General features: G+C 41.9%; 1 protein-coding gene across 1 annotated transcript in view; it reads left to right on the top strand.

Annotated features, from left to right (window-relative positions):
- Nucleotides 1-14589, top strand: part of NOP53 (NOP53 ribosome biogenesis factor) — a 30334-nt gene that overhangs the window by 4080 nt on the left and 11665 nt on the right. Inside the window, exons 3-8 of the mRNA XM_040323272.1 lie at nt 1499-1580; nt 3679-3872; nt 3946-4016; nt 5515-5610; nt 6756-6860; nt 9691-9846. Of these exons, the coding sequence (XP_040179206.1) occupies nt 1499-1580; nt 3679-3872; nt 3946-4016; nt 5515-5610; nt 6756-6860; nt 9691-9846 (704 nt within the window). The remainder of the gene's footprint in view (nt 1-1498; nt 1581-3678; nt 3873-3945; nt 4017-5514; nt 5611-6755; nt 6861-9690; nt 9847-14589) is intronic.

Below are 14589 nucleotides of genomic sequence, written 5' to 3'. Positions count from 1 at the left end.
ATTGTTACCAGATGCAGCTGCTCTCCAAATGTCTCACTTCCATTGATGGCTTCTAAATACCCATTTTCTTCTGTAAGGATTACAGCAATCCATAGAACCCGATATCAGCTGTAGTAGCTCAGTGTAGTTTGATGCACACTATTGCTCTTGAAGCCATGAAGTTGTGAGGGTTCTGTGCGAAGGCCACACCCATGGCGTACTTTTAGCACAGTAAATGGGCTGTCACGGATGCCTCTCTGTCTTTAGGTGGGACCTGATCATGTGACCACTGTGACAGGCAAACAGTGGTTATGCGATTGGGCAGTCTGCATCCCCCTCCAGGCATATAGGCCCGCTGCCAGAGCCATATATTTTTCTGAAAGCAGACACCCTGGGGAAAATAGTGGTAGTTTGAATTTTTCATGGCACAAAATTTCAGTAAAAACACCAGTACAGTTGGTGATTGCAAAAGATCACCTTGTAAAAAAACTCATTAAGTTAAAAGTAGACATGAAAGGCAGAACAAATTGTATATAAATATAAAAATGCATATAAATACTTTTTATAGAAAAAAATCATTCATTCTGTTCTCAGCTGCATAAGAGCTGGTGGGGAGTAGAAGCGGCACACAAGCTTCCCATTGAATGGGTTGCAGCGGGGGGGCATGTCAGGTGATGTCTGATCATAGGAGGAGAGCATATGGATCTTGCACTGACCACGGTGTGCTCTCCTGCTTAGTGTGGTCAGTTGTTAATAGGAAAGCAAAGGGACTAGCAGGTTCACCAGGTATTTTACATAAACAAAGCAATACAAAGAGAACGGGATACGTTTTTAATATAAAAGTACATGGTACAGCAGTCGCATATCGGGAATATGAAATGGGGTAACAAACGCTTTAATTTTAGGCCACACAAATGCAATCTAATATACATTTCTTGGTAAAATATCAAAAAAATTAGGTTGCAGTCAGAAAAGAGATGCCCAACACGTAAAGAATTAAAAATGCATGTGCGCCCGTGAAACTGCAACAAAATTTAGTACCCCAAATTTTCCATACACTTTTTTTTTTTTTTTTTTTTTTTTATTTTAAAGCCCCTACAAGTCATTAATTTAGTGTTAAGGAAAAATTGTGCCTAGAATTATTGCTCTAAATCCGGCGATAGTCTACAACTTGTGTAGCACAACATGTTTGTGCATAGTCAACCCCAAATTGTGTGTTCTAAAAGACCCCTGACATTTTGCCTGCTCTCAATTCCATTCCTTGAATGTTTCCAGACAATAGTTTGCTTGACAGAGTTACACATGGCGTGCCAACATATAACTCTTTTGCTACCAACGGCGCATGTTAAAGCGGCCTCGGGTCTGGGCGTGAAGGGGTTGACAGTAAAATCTACTCAACCTATTTTAATTTAAGTTGGAGTTTGTTATATAATCTTTTATTTTGGGGGCTCTGCTTGCCTACGAGGCACAATTATACAGTGTTGAATGTATAACAATTGATATTTTCCATCTTTTATAGATTCGAAGGTCAACAAACATGTAAAGCCCTTGAGGATAGACCTAATTTTACAGCCAGATTCTAAAGTACCTGTACCCAAAGAGTAAGTACCCGCTGTGTTGTGTTTTGGAATATGCTGGATATGTTAATACTTCTCTGTAATCATGTTTAATGTGGTTCTAAAGGCTGCAGGTTTTTAAACTTCATGCATAGAATGCATGAAGGTAACAAAAACTGTATGCCGTTCAGCCCCCATAATACTTGCCTGAGCCCCATCTTGATCCAGCAATGAGGCCCCCCCCCCATTGGCTCAGAGAATGCAGTGGGAGCTATTAAGGACTTTCACAGCAGGACTTGGGAGCAAGCACACTTGATATGGGGGCACTTGGAAAGAGGGGAGGAGCCAGGAGCATCAGCAGGGGGACCCAAGAGGTTCGAAGCTGCTCTGTGCAAAACCATTACACAGAGCAAGTAAATGTAACAAAAAAAAAGTTAGTATCGCTTTAAAGTGCAACTATATAGTCAACATCAAAAAAGATGTATTACTGACTGTCAATAGCGTTAACAGTGCATCGTTTTCAAAAAATGGAGCAGGGACCTTTTCTTTTATTTTTATTTTTTCATAAATGGACTTATTTTGGTATTTGGTCACCACTGCGTGTTTTCATTTATTGTGTGTTTAACTTTTTTATTGCGCTATAAACAAAAAAACACAACCGTTTTGAAATTAAACAAACCATTACTTTCTGCTATAAAACATATCCAATAAAAAAAGTAATCCAATTTCTTTATAAATTTAGGCAAATATGTATTCTACATATTTTTGGTAAATAAAAATCCCAATAAGCATATATTGATTTGCACAAAAGTCATAGCGTCTGAAAACGAAGGGCATAGATGGGTATATAGATAGATAGATAGATGGACTGCAATATTGCATTGGACACTGACACTTTGTGAGAACCAGTGACGCAAATAGTGTTTGGTGCTAAAAAAATATGCACTGTCACTGTACTAATGACAGTTTGGGAAGGGGTTAAACGTCCTGGGTAATCAAAGGGCTAAACGTGTGCCTAGCCAGTGTTTTTTTTTTTTTGCCGGAAAAAAAATCCATTGGAGCTCTGCCTTGTTTACGTAGGCAGAGCTTCGTTCAGCCTATTCACAACAATCAGTGGGGGCTGGTGGATATTCATTGGCCAGCTCCCACTGATTGGCTTGTGCTGTGACTAATCGCAGCAAAAGCGGTGCGCGGGCGTCCCCTAAGAAGAGCAGAATCACATGAATCTGCACAGAACAGTTGCCCTGTAGCAGTAAATATGCTATAGGGTGGTAAAAGTCAGGATCCCCACAAAGCCTGGACTGGCTAAGGGATGCCTGGTAAACGGCAGGCTTGGCCCACTGTCGGCTGAACACTGGTCATAGGAATGCAGAACTAAGTGCATTGCTGTGACCCACAGGAGAAGTAGGCCCGAAAGATGTTTGGTCCTACTTCTCCTTTTTTAATTAGGACAAGGGCTTTCTATGATTGTGGACTAGGTGGCAGTGTTTGTATTTTTTTTTTGTGTGATATTGATCTGACATTGTGTGTTATGGTCTACAGCAGGGATATGCAATTAGCGGACCTCCAGCTGTTGCAAAACTACAAGTCCCATCATGCCTCTGGGTGTCATGCTTGTAGCTGTCAGTCTTGCTATGTCTCGTGGGAATTGTAGTTCTGCAACAGCTGGAGGTCCGCTAATTGCATATCCCTGGTCTACAGGTTGTATCCATAACCTTAATCAATGTTGGGTTTTTAATATCTTCTGGGGGCCCTTGAGTAAACCTGTGCCTTTAAAACCACACTTTAATGTACAGTCCTGTGTTATTGTACTTAAATTTACTTGCTGAACATCCGCTTTGCCCTATGACGATATCCATCCTTGCACCGAGGCTTTTCAGCATTTGATGCTGAGAATGTGAGGCAAATGTTTGCTGTCTCGGGGTCTGGTGTGCTTTCCAGCCCCTGGGGTCTGAGGGCGTAGAGTATAGGATGTGGCAATATAGGTGTGGTCATTTTCTTTTTCCCTGGTTTTCCAGTTTGCTTACTACAGTTTAACTACAGTCTCTGCTTGCTCCCTGATATACTGCCAATTTCCAAGAGACAAAAGTATTTATTTTGTTACAATTCATTTGTGCATCACATATGCCTTTTCCCCCCTTAGTGTTTCCTCTCACCAAATACCCAATGGGAAGAAGCTTAAGAGGAAACGGGAGCGCGTAGCGAAACAAGAAAAGCAGGGGATTCTTCCTCGATCAGAGAGACTTCTGAGAGCACAGCTAAACCAGACCAAGACAGACAAACCGGAGGCCAACAACAACCCATCCCGGGGATTCTATGATCTCTGGGGAAACAGCAGTGAGTAAAAGTACTGTAGTGCTTTACTTCACTTTCCAACTTACTGGATCTTAACGCTGTTGTTCCTTTGCAGATCCCTTGGACTCTGCTCTGGAAGGAAAAGACCAATGGTATCTAGAACAGACCAAGAAGAGCCGTGTTAAGGTAAATTCTGCTTGTCTGCAAATATTTAGTAAAATGCAAAAAAAGCTGACATAAAAAATATATATATTTTCTACCAACCAATTGGAGGTTTACTTTAATGTTTTGTATGGAAGAAGGCAGCTTCTTCACCGTTGCCTGTGATCTCTTTGCAATTTTCCTTATTACTGACTCGCCATGCTTTAGTCTGCACGGTCAGTGTGGTGGCAGCCATCTTGGTGGAGGAACGTGGCTTTGCTTCCTCATGTCAGTGTGTCTCCCTTTAGAACTAGTGATCTGATGCCTGGAAGGATAATGATCAGTGGGTAACAGAGACAGAGGGAAGCGCAAGAATTAAAGCAGCTTCCTGAAAGACAATTGTGAGCGGCACATTAGTGGCATCACAAATCTTGAGGCTTGCAGTTAAAGGCACAGTGCCTTTTATCTCGCAATGCAGATGTATACAAGAACCTAGATACAATCGCTTGTCAGAAAGGTAACTTGTTTTGCCACAATTAACTTGGCGAAATTTAAATTAATTTTAAATTAAACCCTTGGTGCTGATGGTACGCAAATATGCAGCCTTTTGGCTGGGTGAGCCTTGGCACAGAGGGGGCGCATATATGCAAACCAGATTGCAAACACAGCTGTGCCGAGAGCACATGCCCTGTATGCTCCCAGCATTGTTACTGGCGGCTAACAGAAAGCTACCGATTGGTATTTGCGAGCTGGTGCTTTCCAATTGTGTGACAGCCAGTGAGTGGTCACATGATCATACACCTCGCCCTACCTCCCGGCATCTGAAACCCTTTAAAGAACTGGGAGGCTCCGGTGCCAGGGGTTTGGTCTGCATAGGTACTTGGGTGAATGTGTTGGGTTTTGATCCCTCCCTAGATAGGAGCAGATCTTTGGCTGACTGCCACTAGTCTAGCTGACCTACTGGTGTTTCCCTCTGCTGGAATACTGCTGGAATAGTTTTATGGCAATCAATACCTGAAGTTTGGAGATGCATTATTAAATCTATAGAACTTTTTTTTTTTTTATTGGGAGTTACTGGGTTGAAGTATTTGGAAAGGCACGAGACAATGGAAGGAATGACGCAAAGGCCAGATCAAAGCAAAAATGTAGGTCTTAGTATCTTGTGCAAGGGTATAGCTCATACTGGTGAAGCAGTTCCTCTTCATCTACCTCTAGGGAGGCTCTGTGGTCTGCAGATGATTGCTGTCCCTTAGTAAAGACTCTGTCCAGTAGTAGGTTGGAGACTAATACGTTCTGCATTTCCCATTTACTACAAATAACGGTTTAATTGTCAGCATGTAATTTAACAAGAATATAAGAGGACAAATATTTTCCATGTGTTGTCCTTGCAGCAGGTTTACCTCGGTAATTTCCCAAAAAGATAGTCTGAGTTCCTGACAAAACCATAAATTCAATTTGCTTTGCTTTTCTCATGATCGCTTTACTTTTCCTCCCTCCATGCCTCACCTTTTCTGCATCTTTATATTTTTTTATTTTTCTGCAGCGTCCAGAAAGACTAAACAAGAAACCATCACAGCTACCTGCGGTTGAAGTTGCTGCTCCTGGGGCCTCCTACAACCCAACATTTGAGTCACACCAGGTAAGACTTTATTTAGTCAGCATCTTGTCAGTGAAATAAAGTAAAAATATTGCAGCTTTTTTCCAACTTCTGCTGTAAGCAACATATGAAATGTACTAGAGTTCTGAAATATATATATATATATATATATATATATATATATATATATATATATATATATATATATATATATATATATATATATATATTTATTCTCTTTTGATCTATAAGACGCACCTAGGTTTTTAGAGGAGGAAACTAAAAAGTTCTAAACCAAAAGGTGTACTAAAATATTTACCAGTGCCCATTAAACGCAGCCTGACCTGTGCCAGTATTGCAGCCTTGCCATCGCTCGGGCTGCTCTGTCTTCTCAGCAAGTGTCGAGACAAGCCGGGAGATCGCTGGAAGTTCGTGGGGGCTTGTAATGTTTTTCTTCCGGTACTAGGCAGGGGGCGGCGGGAGGCTGTGCCTGATTTACATTCGCTCCATAAGATGCAGAGACCTTACACCACCCCACCCCCCCCCCATATTGAGGGGGGGGGGGGGGGAGTGCGTCTTGGGCCCCTTTCACACTTAAGTTTTTCAGGTGTTTTAGCGCTTAAATACAGCCTGAAAAACTCCTGCCCTGCAGTCTCAATATGAAAGCCCAAGGACTTTCACACTGGATCGATGCGCTAGCAGGACCGCTTCAAAAGTTCTGCTAGCAGCATCTTTGGAGCGGTGTGTTTACTGCTCCTTCCCATTGAAAGAAATGTGAAACCGCGGTAATACGCTTCTGCAGAGGCGCATTGCCGGTGTTTTAACCCTTTTTCAACCGCTAGCGTGGGTAAAAACCGCAAGCGGCTGAATACCGCGGCAATTCCGACGGTATAGCGCCGCTCCCGCCCCAGTGTCAAAGGGGCATTGTGGTCTGAAAAATACGGTATATGGATTATGGAAGTTTACTATAGGCTTTTCACAATGCCCCTTGGTAGAGGTTGTACAGACTGCAGCAAAGATGATTCATAATTGACAGTGCCACTTTGCAAATGCAAAAGTCCTGATGGCTGATACGTTTTTATTTTTTTATCAAATTATAACATTAAAACTGCAATTAATCTTTTTAGCACTCTTCTATCCATGGAGATTTATTTTGTTTGTAATGTTTTTTTTTTTTTTTTTTTCAGGTGCTGCTTCTTGAGGCTCATGAGTTGGAAGTAAAGAGGCTGAAGATAGAGGAGAAATTGGAGAGACAGCTAAAGCTCCCTGCTGGGGCTGAGCTCCCAACAGAGGTTTGTCTTTTCTAGCCATTTGGTGTTTCTGAAATATATTCCATGTCACCCGGGCAGTTAATGGTGTCCTTTCTGTAATAGTCCCTGTTGCAGGGGATGCAACTGCTCTAGAGGAGAAGCGGGGGGCAGATTTTTAGTACAGTTGGGGTTCCCTACCACCTGGTCAGAATTTTACATTGTTTCCTAGATTCTGCTGGAGATTTGTGTGTGAAGAAAAGAATGATTGATTTATTTTCCTGAGTGAAAGTGAGACCATGTATCTTTTCCATGTCAAAAGAAATTGAGGCGGTAGGCTACAATCTTTGTTTGGAATTGTGAGGTACAGGGTATGTTGCAATGGATTTGGATTTTAGCAGGCCATAAATTATGCAGGTAAGAAAATTGCTTGATTTGGGCATCAATGCAGCCAGTGTTGAATGGGGGGGGGGGGGGGGGGGGGAATCCCGCCACTGAAGCTATTGTGTTTTGGTGATTAAGGATGAGCTCAGGTGTGTTCGCAATTCCACGTGCCTGCGCCCATCAGGAAGCCGACACCCTGCCGCGCTAATTACAGACAGTGAGACCTTTCACGATCCGTGGCTGCACAGATTGGGAAATGTCACTGTGATTAATGCTGCGGAGTGTCAGCTGCCTGGCGGGCGCATGGAGTTGCAAACACACCTGAACTCGACAGTGATTACTGCTAGCGGCTATGGATGGATCAACTTGGGTACAATCGGCCTGTCCGTAGAATTTTGGCTGGTTCAGCAGAGACTTTGGATATTTGTATTGCCTGATGTTACTTGATGGGATCAGGGAAGCCAAGTCCACTAGCAGGAGTGAAGGGGGGGGGGGGAGATTGCCTTTCCTCCAATTAGCTGTCACACAGTGCATGCCCAGACTCCCCTCCCACTGAATGAGGAAGTGATTTCTAACATGATCTGCACTTTCTAAAGAATGTAGAAAGGGAAAGACTGCAGATATTCATGTAATACTTGTATAGGGAGATTTTTTTTTTTTTCATCTGTATCTGAGGCTATTCACTTCACTGGGTATATTTGAGGGTTTACATGCACTTTTAATCTTTGTTCTGTGACTGGTAATATTAGCGTTTGATGCTTTTGGAGTTTGAAACATTTAATATTGTGGTTTGTGAGAACAAAGTATGTATCCACCTTGTCAGAGATGTAGGATAGGGCTTTCCAGATTTGTCAGTGAGAATAGCTTAAAGTAGAAGTCCACCCTAACACAAATCCCTGCATCTACAGACATCCACGACTTATCTAGCCCTGTAAATTCACCCAGGGAGGAGGTTTAGATAGAATAAGGCCCCGTCCCCTTCAACCCTGGCAAACAGATGATACTAGAAGTCTGAAAAAACATAGCCGTGCTCTCGAGCGCCTGTGGCGCAAGACTAAGTCCCAGGAAGAAATCCATAAACATACCCTTTTTGAAGCCAATCTGGTCACACGCTGAGTTGTCGGCTGCAGCTGTGCAGGTGGGTGCAGAGGACACAGCCAGCGGAAGCCCCATAGTAAGTCTATGGGCAACGTCACTCTCCATTCATTTCACAGCCATTGGTTGTGTCCTTTTACAGAGCTTTTGCCGCTGGAGATTAGATTTGATTCATAAAAGGTATGTATACTGATTTCTTCTTTACTGGGCTAGATTGGTTAGTGTTGGATCGTAGATGCAGGGAGTTTACTGTAAGGGTGGACTAACGCTTTAATGTAGACATTTTTAGTGGCGTTTGGAAGACTGTATACCCTTAATGTTTCGCTGTAATGTAAAATTAAAATAAGGCACAGGGAGTGCCTGTTTTTTGTTTGCGAGGGAAGTCTGTGAATAGAGCTTTTTACTTGGATAGTTGCAACCAGGTAAGAGTAGATGGGATCAAGCCACGCTCATAATATCCTCAAGACCGATCTACTTCAGGATCTCCCAATATACCGGATTTTCTTTTTCAATTAATTAAGTTGAGTTGGTATGTTTCTAGAGTTTGCAAAATGAATGAAGTTTAGTGCTTCTCTGGCTTTCATGTTGGAAATTAAACAAAGGGACACTTAAATCTCAATTATAGGCCACATGATTATAATATATTGTGACTTGTTCTCCCCCCCTTACCACTGAAGAGCGGGTTTTTTTATTTTTTAATAGAAATTCTGCTTATGATTTGACATGTTGGTACCCCTTCGATTTTGGTGTTTTTTTTTCCTGACACCAGTACTGCAAGTATAATTTACTCTGAAGCTGATGCCACAATACCACCTCCTGTGTAGGAGTAGCCATGCACTAAACACAGCCAGTGATGAGGATTGCGGTCTCCTCCACACTGGGTGAACACAATCCTCATTACAGGCTGTTTGATGCATAGTCAAGCCTACACAGGAGATGGAAACGCAACACCTGTGGTGGTGTCGATCATGGCTGCGGCACTGATGTTTGCATAAAGAATGCAAATGCAGTGAAAGCTTTTCCATCTGGTCCAACTATAAGCAGACTTTTTTTGCAGTTTAAAGTAAACTATACCAAGTAGTGTTATGAAGATATAAAAGTGTAAATATTTGCCTACACCAAAAAGTTAACAAATACAGACCTCAGAAGCCGACAAATCGGACAGGTCTGCCATGCTCTGTGTAATGCTGCACTTGTGCCAGCCGTGCAGTATAAATGGTCTAGAGATTTGTCTTTCTGACGAAGGCTGTTAATATGCGGCTTGTTCTGAATTCTGACTGGTGTTGCACATTGAAACAAAGTCCTACCACAAACTGATTTCTGTGCAGCCCCTTGGCCTTATTCGGAGTGTGAAAACAATGGTGCAAAGCTAAATGCATGGTCTGTGTACTTCCAGGAGACCCGCCTGCAAGAACTTTGTGAGGGTCTGGTGGAGGAGTCCGATGATGAAATTGAAGAGAAGGAGAGCACGGAACAGCGATATATAGTCTTTCCTCAGAGAGAACGAAAAACAGAGCGCCAGAAGAAGAAGCAGAAAGAGGCCAAATTTCTGGTAAGCACTTTTATTTTAAAATCGTGGAAAACATAAATACATTATCGCATCCAATAAAAAAAGTAACCAACATAGAAACTGCTGTAATCAGAGGATTTTCAGGGGCAAACATCTGGGCGGTTGAAACAAGGAAAAACGCATATGTGGAGTCCGTTGTTCCGCGCACCCCGAAAATGCAAAAACAAAAATGGGAAGGTCCCCCAGTGGGGTTTTTTAGCGGCATGATGGTCTCAATAAATTAGAGTGGTTGGATGATATTGAAGTTAAAATCTTTTTACTTGGTTTCAACATTAAATTACAATAAAATGTACAACATGGTTGAAGCATTTGTAAAATAGTGTAGATAATATACATATAGTACACTCTGATTATACATGAATATAAAAATAACAGTGGCAAAAATCAACAATACAATACACGTTACATCATGATTCAATTGGTTTCCGTATGAGTACTGTTAGAAGCTGGGGGAAGAGGTGACAGAGATAGAACAGAGAGGACATACTGGACATATGCCTCTAACATGTGTCATGCGATGTGACAAAAACCTCTCCCTTCTCCAGGCGTGTTCTCGGTTCCAAAATATTCAGACATAACTTCATTATATGATGGTTTATTCTTCCAACGATATGACAGCAAATAGACAGTTTATGCTTACATTGATTACAGACATCATGGCAGGGTGGCAATTCAGAAACAGGAATTAGATGTTACATCTATTCTGCTGGCTAGAGTCCCTCCTAGCAGGTTGGGTTCCAACTTCCATCTCATCAGCAGAGTCCCTTCCCCCGTCGGGTCGGGGGTGACCCTGAGGTCCCTTTCTCCTACCACTACGCTCATCATGTGTTCTTATACAAGTTTAACAGCTAACTAAGCACAAATCTAGCTTTCCAAACAAGGTTACGATGAGCTTTAACGCCCAGTTATGTATTTTTAAGTAACATCTCCAACCACCTGACGTATGCTTCAAGAATAGATGTGGCCTAACCTACACCAGTTGTTGTTTCCTGTAACTACATTGACCTACGTTTGTCCTCAAAGCTACCATGTCTTAAGAATTGATTCAGATAAATTTATTACATAAAAATATTAATGAATTTAAAATCTAACAAGTACCCGACGCGTTTCGACCTAAACTGTCACGGTCTTCAGGGGAATTGTACTCTGATAGCTATAATTAGAAAAATTATTAAAGTTACATCCCTCTAACAAAAATGTTTAACATCTGCTGAGAGAATATTGTTGAAATTATATTTACCACTCAAGGGTTAATGAATTAATATGTAATCAGAGATGGTTGCTGAGAAGTAAAAATGATCCGAAGACCCCCATAGCAAGAGAAACCCCCCGTTCCGCTTGACGGGACCCATCTGGGCGGTTCTGCCACGAGTGCAGAGGATAATGCAGAGGGAGTTATACTTGTAATAGTGACGTAAGGCACATTGACCATTGATTTAAAAAGCCGCCAGCTGCCTGAAACCCCGGCACTCCATATGGGCTGGTAAGCACTTTTTTTAGGTATTGCACTTTAGGCAAACCACAAAATTCTGTATGGGCAAGAAGAGTAGCATCTTGAACTATTGGATGCTACAGGTAGAAAACATATTGACCTGCTCTGCATTTCATCTTTTGACTCCCTATAGCTCAAATAATGTTTCAGTGCACTTTGAATACTTCTAACCATTTAAAGGGGTTGTAAAGGTATTTTTTTATTTCATTTTTTCCCCCCTAAATAGCTTCCTTCACCTTAGTGCAGTACTTCACTTTTAAATGTCCTTATTTCTTCTGAGAAATCCTCACTTCCTGTTCTTCTGTCTGTAACTACACACATTAATGCAAGGCTTTCTCCCTGGTGTGGAAGCAGAAGAGTGTCAGGACGCCCACTAACACACAGCTCCTTTCTCTATCTGCAAAGTAGAGAGCGTCCTGACCCTCCTGCTTACCCTCTCAAGAGGCTTTCTCCACACCGGGGAGAAAGCCTTGCATTACTGTGTGGAGTTACAGAAAGAAGAACAGTAGGTGAGGATTTCTCAAAAGAAATAAGGACATTTAAAAGCAAAATGGAAGGATGAGGTAAGTGAAGGAGGACTGCACTACGGTAAAGGAAGCTATTTAGGGGGGGGGGGGGAATTACCTTTACAACCTCTTTAAGGATTATCCACTCATGTCCACACCCAGATATATAAATTGACATTGAATAAAAGTGCATTGAACTGGACTTTTTCTTTGGAGTAAACGCTGTACTAATTAAACCATAACAGGCTAAACCAGTCATTTTTTTAAATGAAAAGCAGAAGCCTGCTTTTCCAGAACCCCCCTGAAAGCCCCAAACCAGGTAGAAATCCTCTAATTTCCCATTCGCCCAGTAATTTGATCGGCACTGTACACGGTCTATAAATTAAGTGCTTTGTGCTTGGAATATATATATTTTTTAGAGAGATGTATATCTCTATCCACTTTTGATCTGTGGAAACAAACTGTTAAAGCTGAACTAAAGGGAAAATATTCACCTTCCCAATGCTCCCTTACTGGCAGCTTCTCCTGTGCCGAGTTTCGGCCTCTTCATTGACTGGGGAGGGGTGAAGTCACTCCGAGTACACAAGATCAGCCTGGCATCTGTGACCTGACCTGACCTGACCAGCTCAGTTTACAGTCCATGGATCGTTGCAGAAGAGACATTGCATGTCTTTATTTCTATATGTAAAGTCAAACACGTGGAACCATAAGAGTGTGAATAATGGTTTTGTTATCTGTTCAGGGGATTTTTGGGGGTGGGAGGGGAGAAAGGGCAAAGGGGGTTAAGTTTCTACATGGTATAATTTATAAAACATCCCTAAACTATCCAATTCAAAAAATAAAAAAAATCATCTTGGCAAGTGAAAAGCCATTTAAAGCAGCAGTAGTATCATGGCTGGATATTGGTTTGCCAGAAGAAGGGTCACCCTTGGCATAAACTGCATGTCGGAATGATCAATAGATCAGAGATGTGGACAGATACAATTATATGCACTGTTTCCTATATTGTGGGATTGTGCATTGGTGTCTAAAGAGACTTTCACCTTGCCTATACAGGGCAGTGGTTGATGTCTGTATAAAAGCCACCCTCTGACCATTTTTACAGTTGTCGCACCAGCCCTCCCAAACGCCGCTAGAATACGGCTCCAAAACGGCATGCTTCCAGCGCTACAGACCGTGTGTGTAAAGAAAAACGAATGGGTGGTCACTGTTCCCTTTTGAATGCTAATTATGAAGCTCTCATTGCATAGCATGTTATTATAAAAAAAAAAAACTTATTTGAGGAGCTTCACCTGACTAGATAAAACTAAAATTCAATTTTTGTTCCTTTTTGGTAATGTAAAAATACTAGTCTAATGGAGTCCAAAGTTGTCAGTCTTGCAGCCAAAGTTCTCTTTGCTCTGCTTCTGTGCTGCCATCTTGAAACGCCTTTTCTCCCAAGCGTCTTCCAGGACAGCCCATGAGACCTAGGGCTCCTCCTAGGCTGTCCTGGAAGACTCTCAGAAAAGGGGTTACCGGTAAGTCTAACTCTGCTTTTTCGCCCTGATTTTCATGTGCATGCATGTCACAAGATTCTGCACATGTGTAGAAATTCAGTTCTCTGCCATGTTTTGGGATATGGCAGAGCCCTTGTTGCTTGTATGCGCTTAGGCAAGGTCCTGCACATATACCAACATGCTGCATGGCTCTGCCAGGTGCCAAATATCTGGCAGATTGCGTGGCATGCCTACCATGATCAATAATGTGCTGCAATTGGTCCCTTGCTGAACCACTGCCGCCTCAAATGTGTGATGTGGACATCCCGCGCATCAGCAGGTGGCCAATCCTTATGTCATCATTGCATGGGTAGGGGATGTGCCACACCACTATGTAATATAAAAGGTAATTTTAGTTTTCCTAAAAGATCCTTAAGATGTGCGTTTGTGTAACTGGGAGGGGGAAGGTGGCAGATGAGTTCATTTTAGGTTTGCCTCAAATACTGCCAAAAGAAATCTGTCGTAGCATTATTATGGGCACTGTTGTGTGACCAAGTAATTGTCAAACTATCACAGCACTAAAAATTGCCTGGTAATAAAAGGGTATTGCTGGTCTAGTACTCAAGTGGTTAAATGCCTTTACAGTAACCCTATAGAAAAGCTACCAAGGGGTATGCTAGGACAACTGTTGTTGCGCATGACATTATGGATCAATAAGCTTCATTACAATTGCTAGAATATTACCATAGCAAATTTTTGTGTACTGGGGGGTTGTAGTTGATTGCTGACTTTCATTTAGGTAGTGGTCCTTTAAGTCAGTACTTGCCTATTCTGACCACCAGAAGGCGATGTTCCTTCAGTTGTACTAAGCTTGTAAATCCTAATGATGCTTTTACCACTTTATCTGTCTTAAAATGGTGATTATCCTTGTGAAAGAATACTGACATTATAGTGCTTTACAGACATTGCATTAAACCTACAAAATGTTTTCAAGCAGTGTGCCGATGCAAATACTTTAGTTGACTTTTTTTTTTTTTTTTTTTTACAATACATGAATGTGTGAGGTATAAGCTGGATCAAATAGGGGCCTATTTTTTATATGCAGCCTTGAAGCGGTGCATCTCCAACAGTTTGAGACCTTCTAAATATATATAAAAGTTAGATTTATTGCTGCTCTGTGAGGAGTTTTAGCTTATACATATCTTGTTAAAAGCAAAAATTCTGCTTTCATGGGCTTTAGGGTGGGGGGATA

The sequence above is a fragment of the Rana temporaria genome, chromosome 9 (assembly GCF_905171775.1).
Source record: "Rana temporaria chromosome 9, aRanTem1.1, whole genome shotgun sequence".
In the NCBI taxonomy this organism is placed as follows: domain Eukaryota; kingdom Metazoa; phylum Chordata; class Amphibia; order Anura; family Ranidae; genus Rana; species Rana temporaria.
Note: the sequence above shows the minus strand (reverse complement) of the source record. Positions and strands in the feature narration are given on the sequence as shown.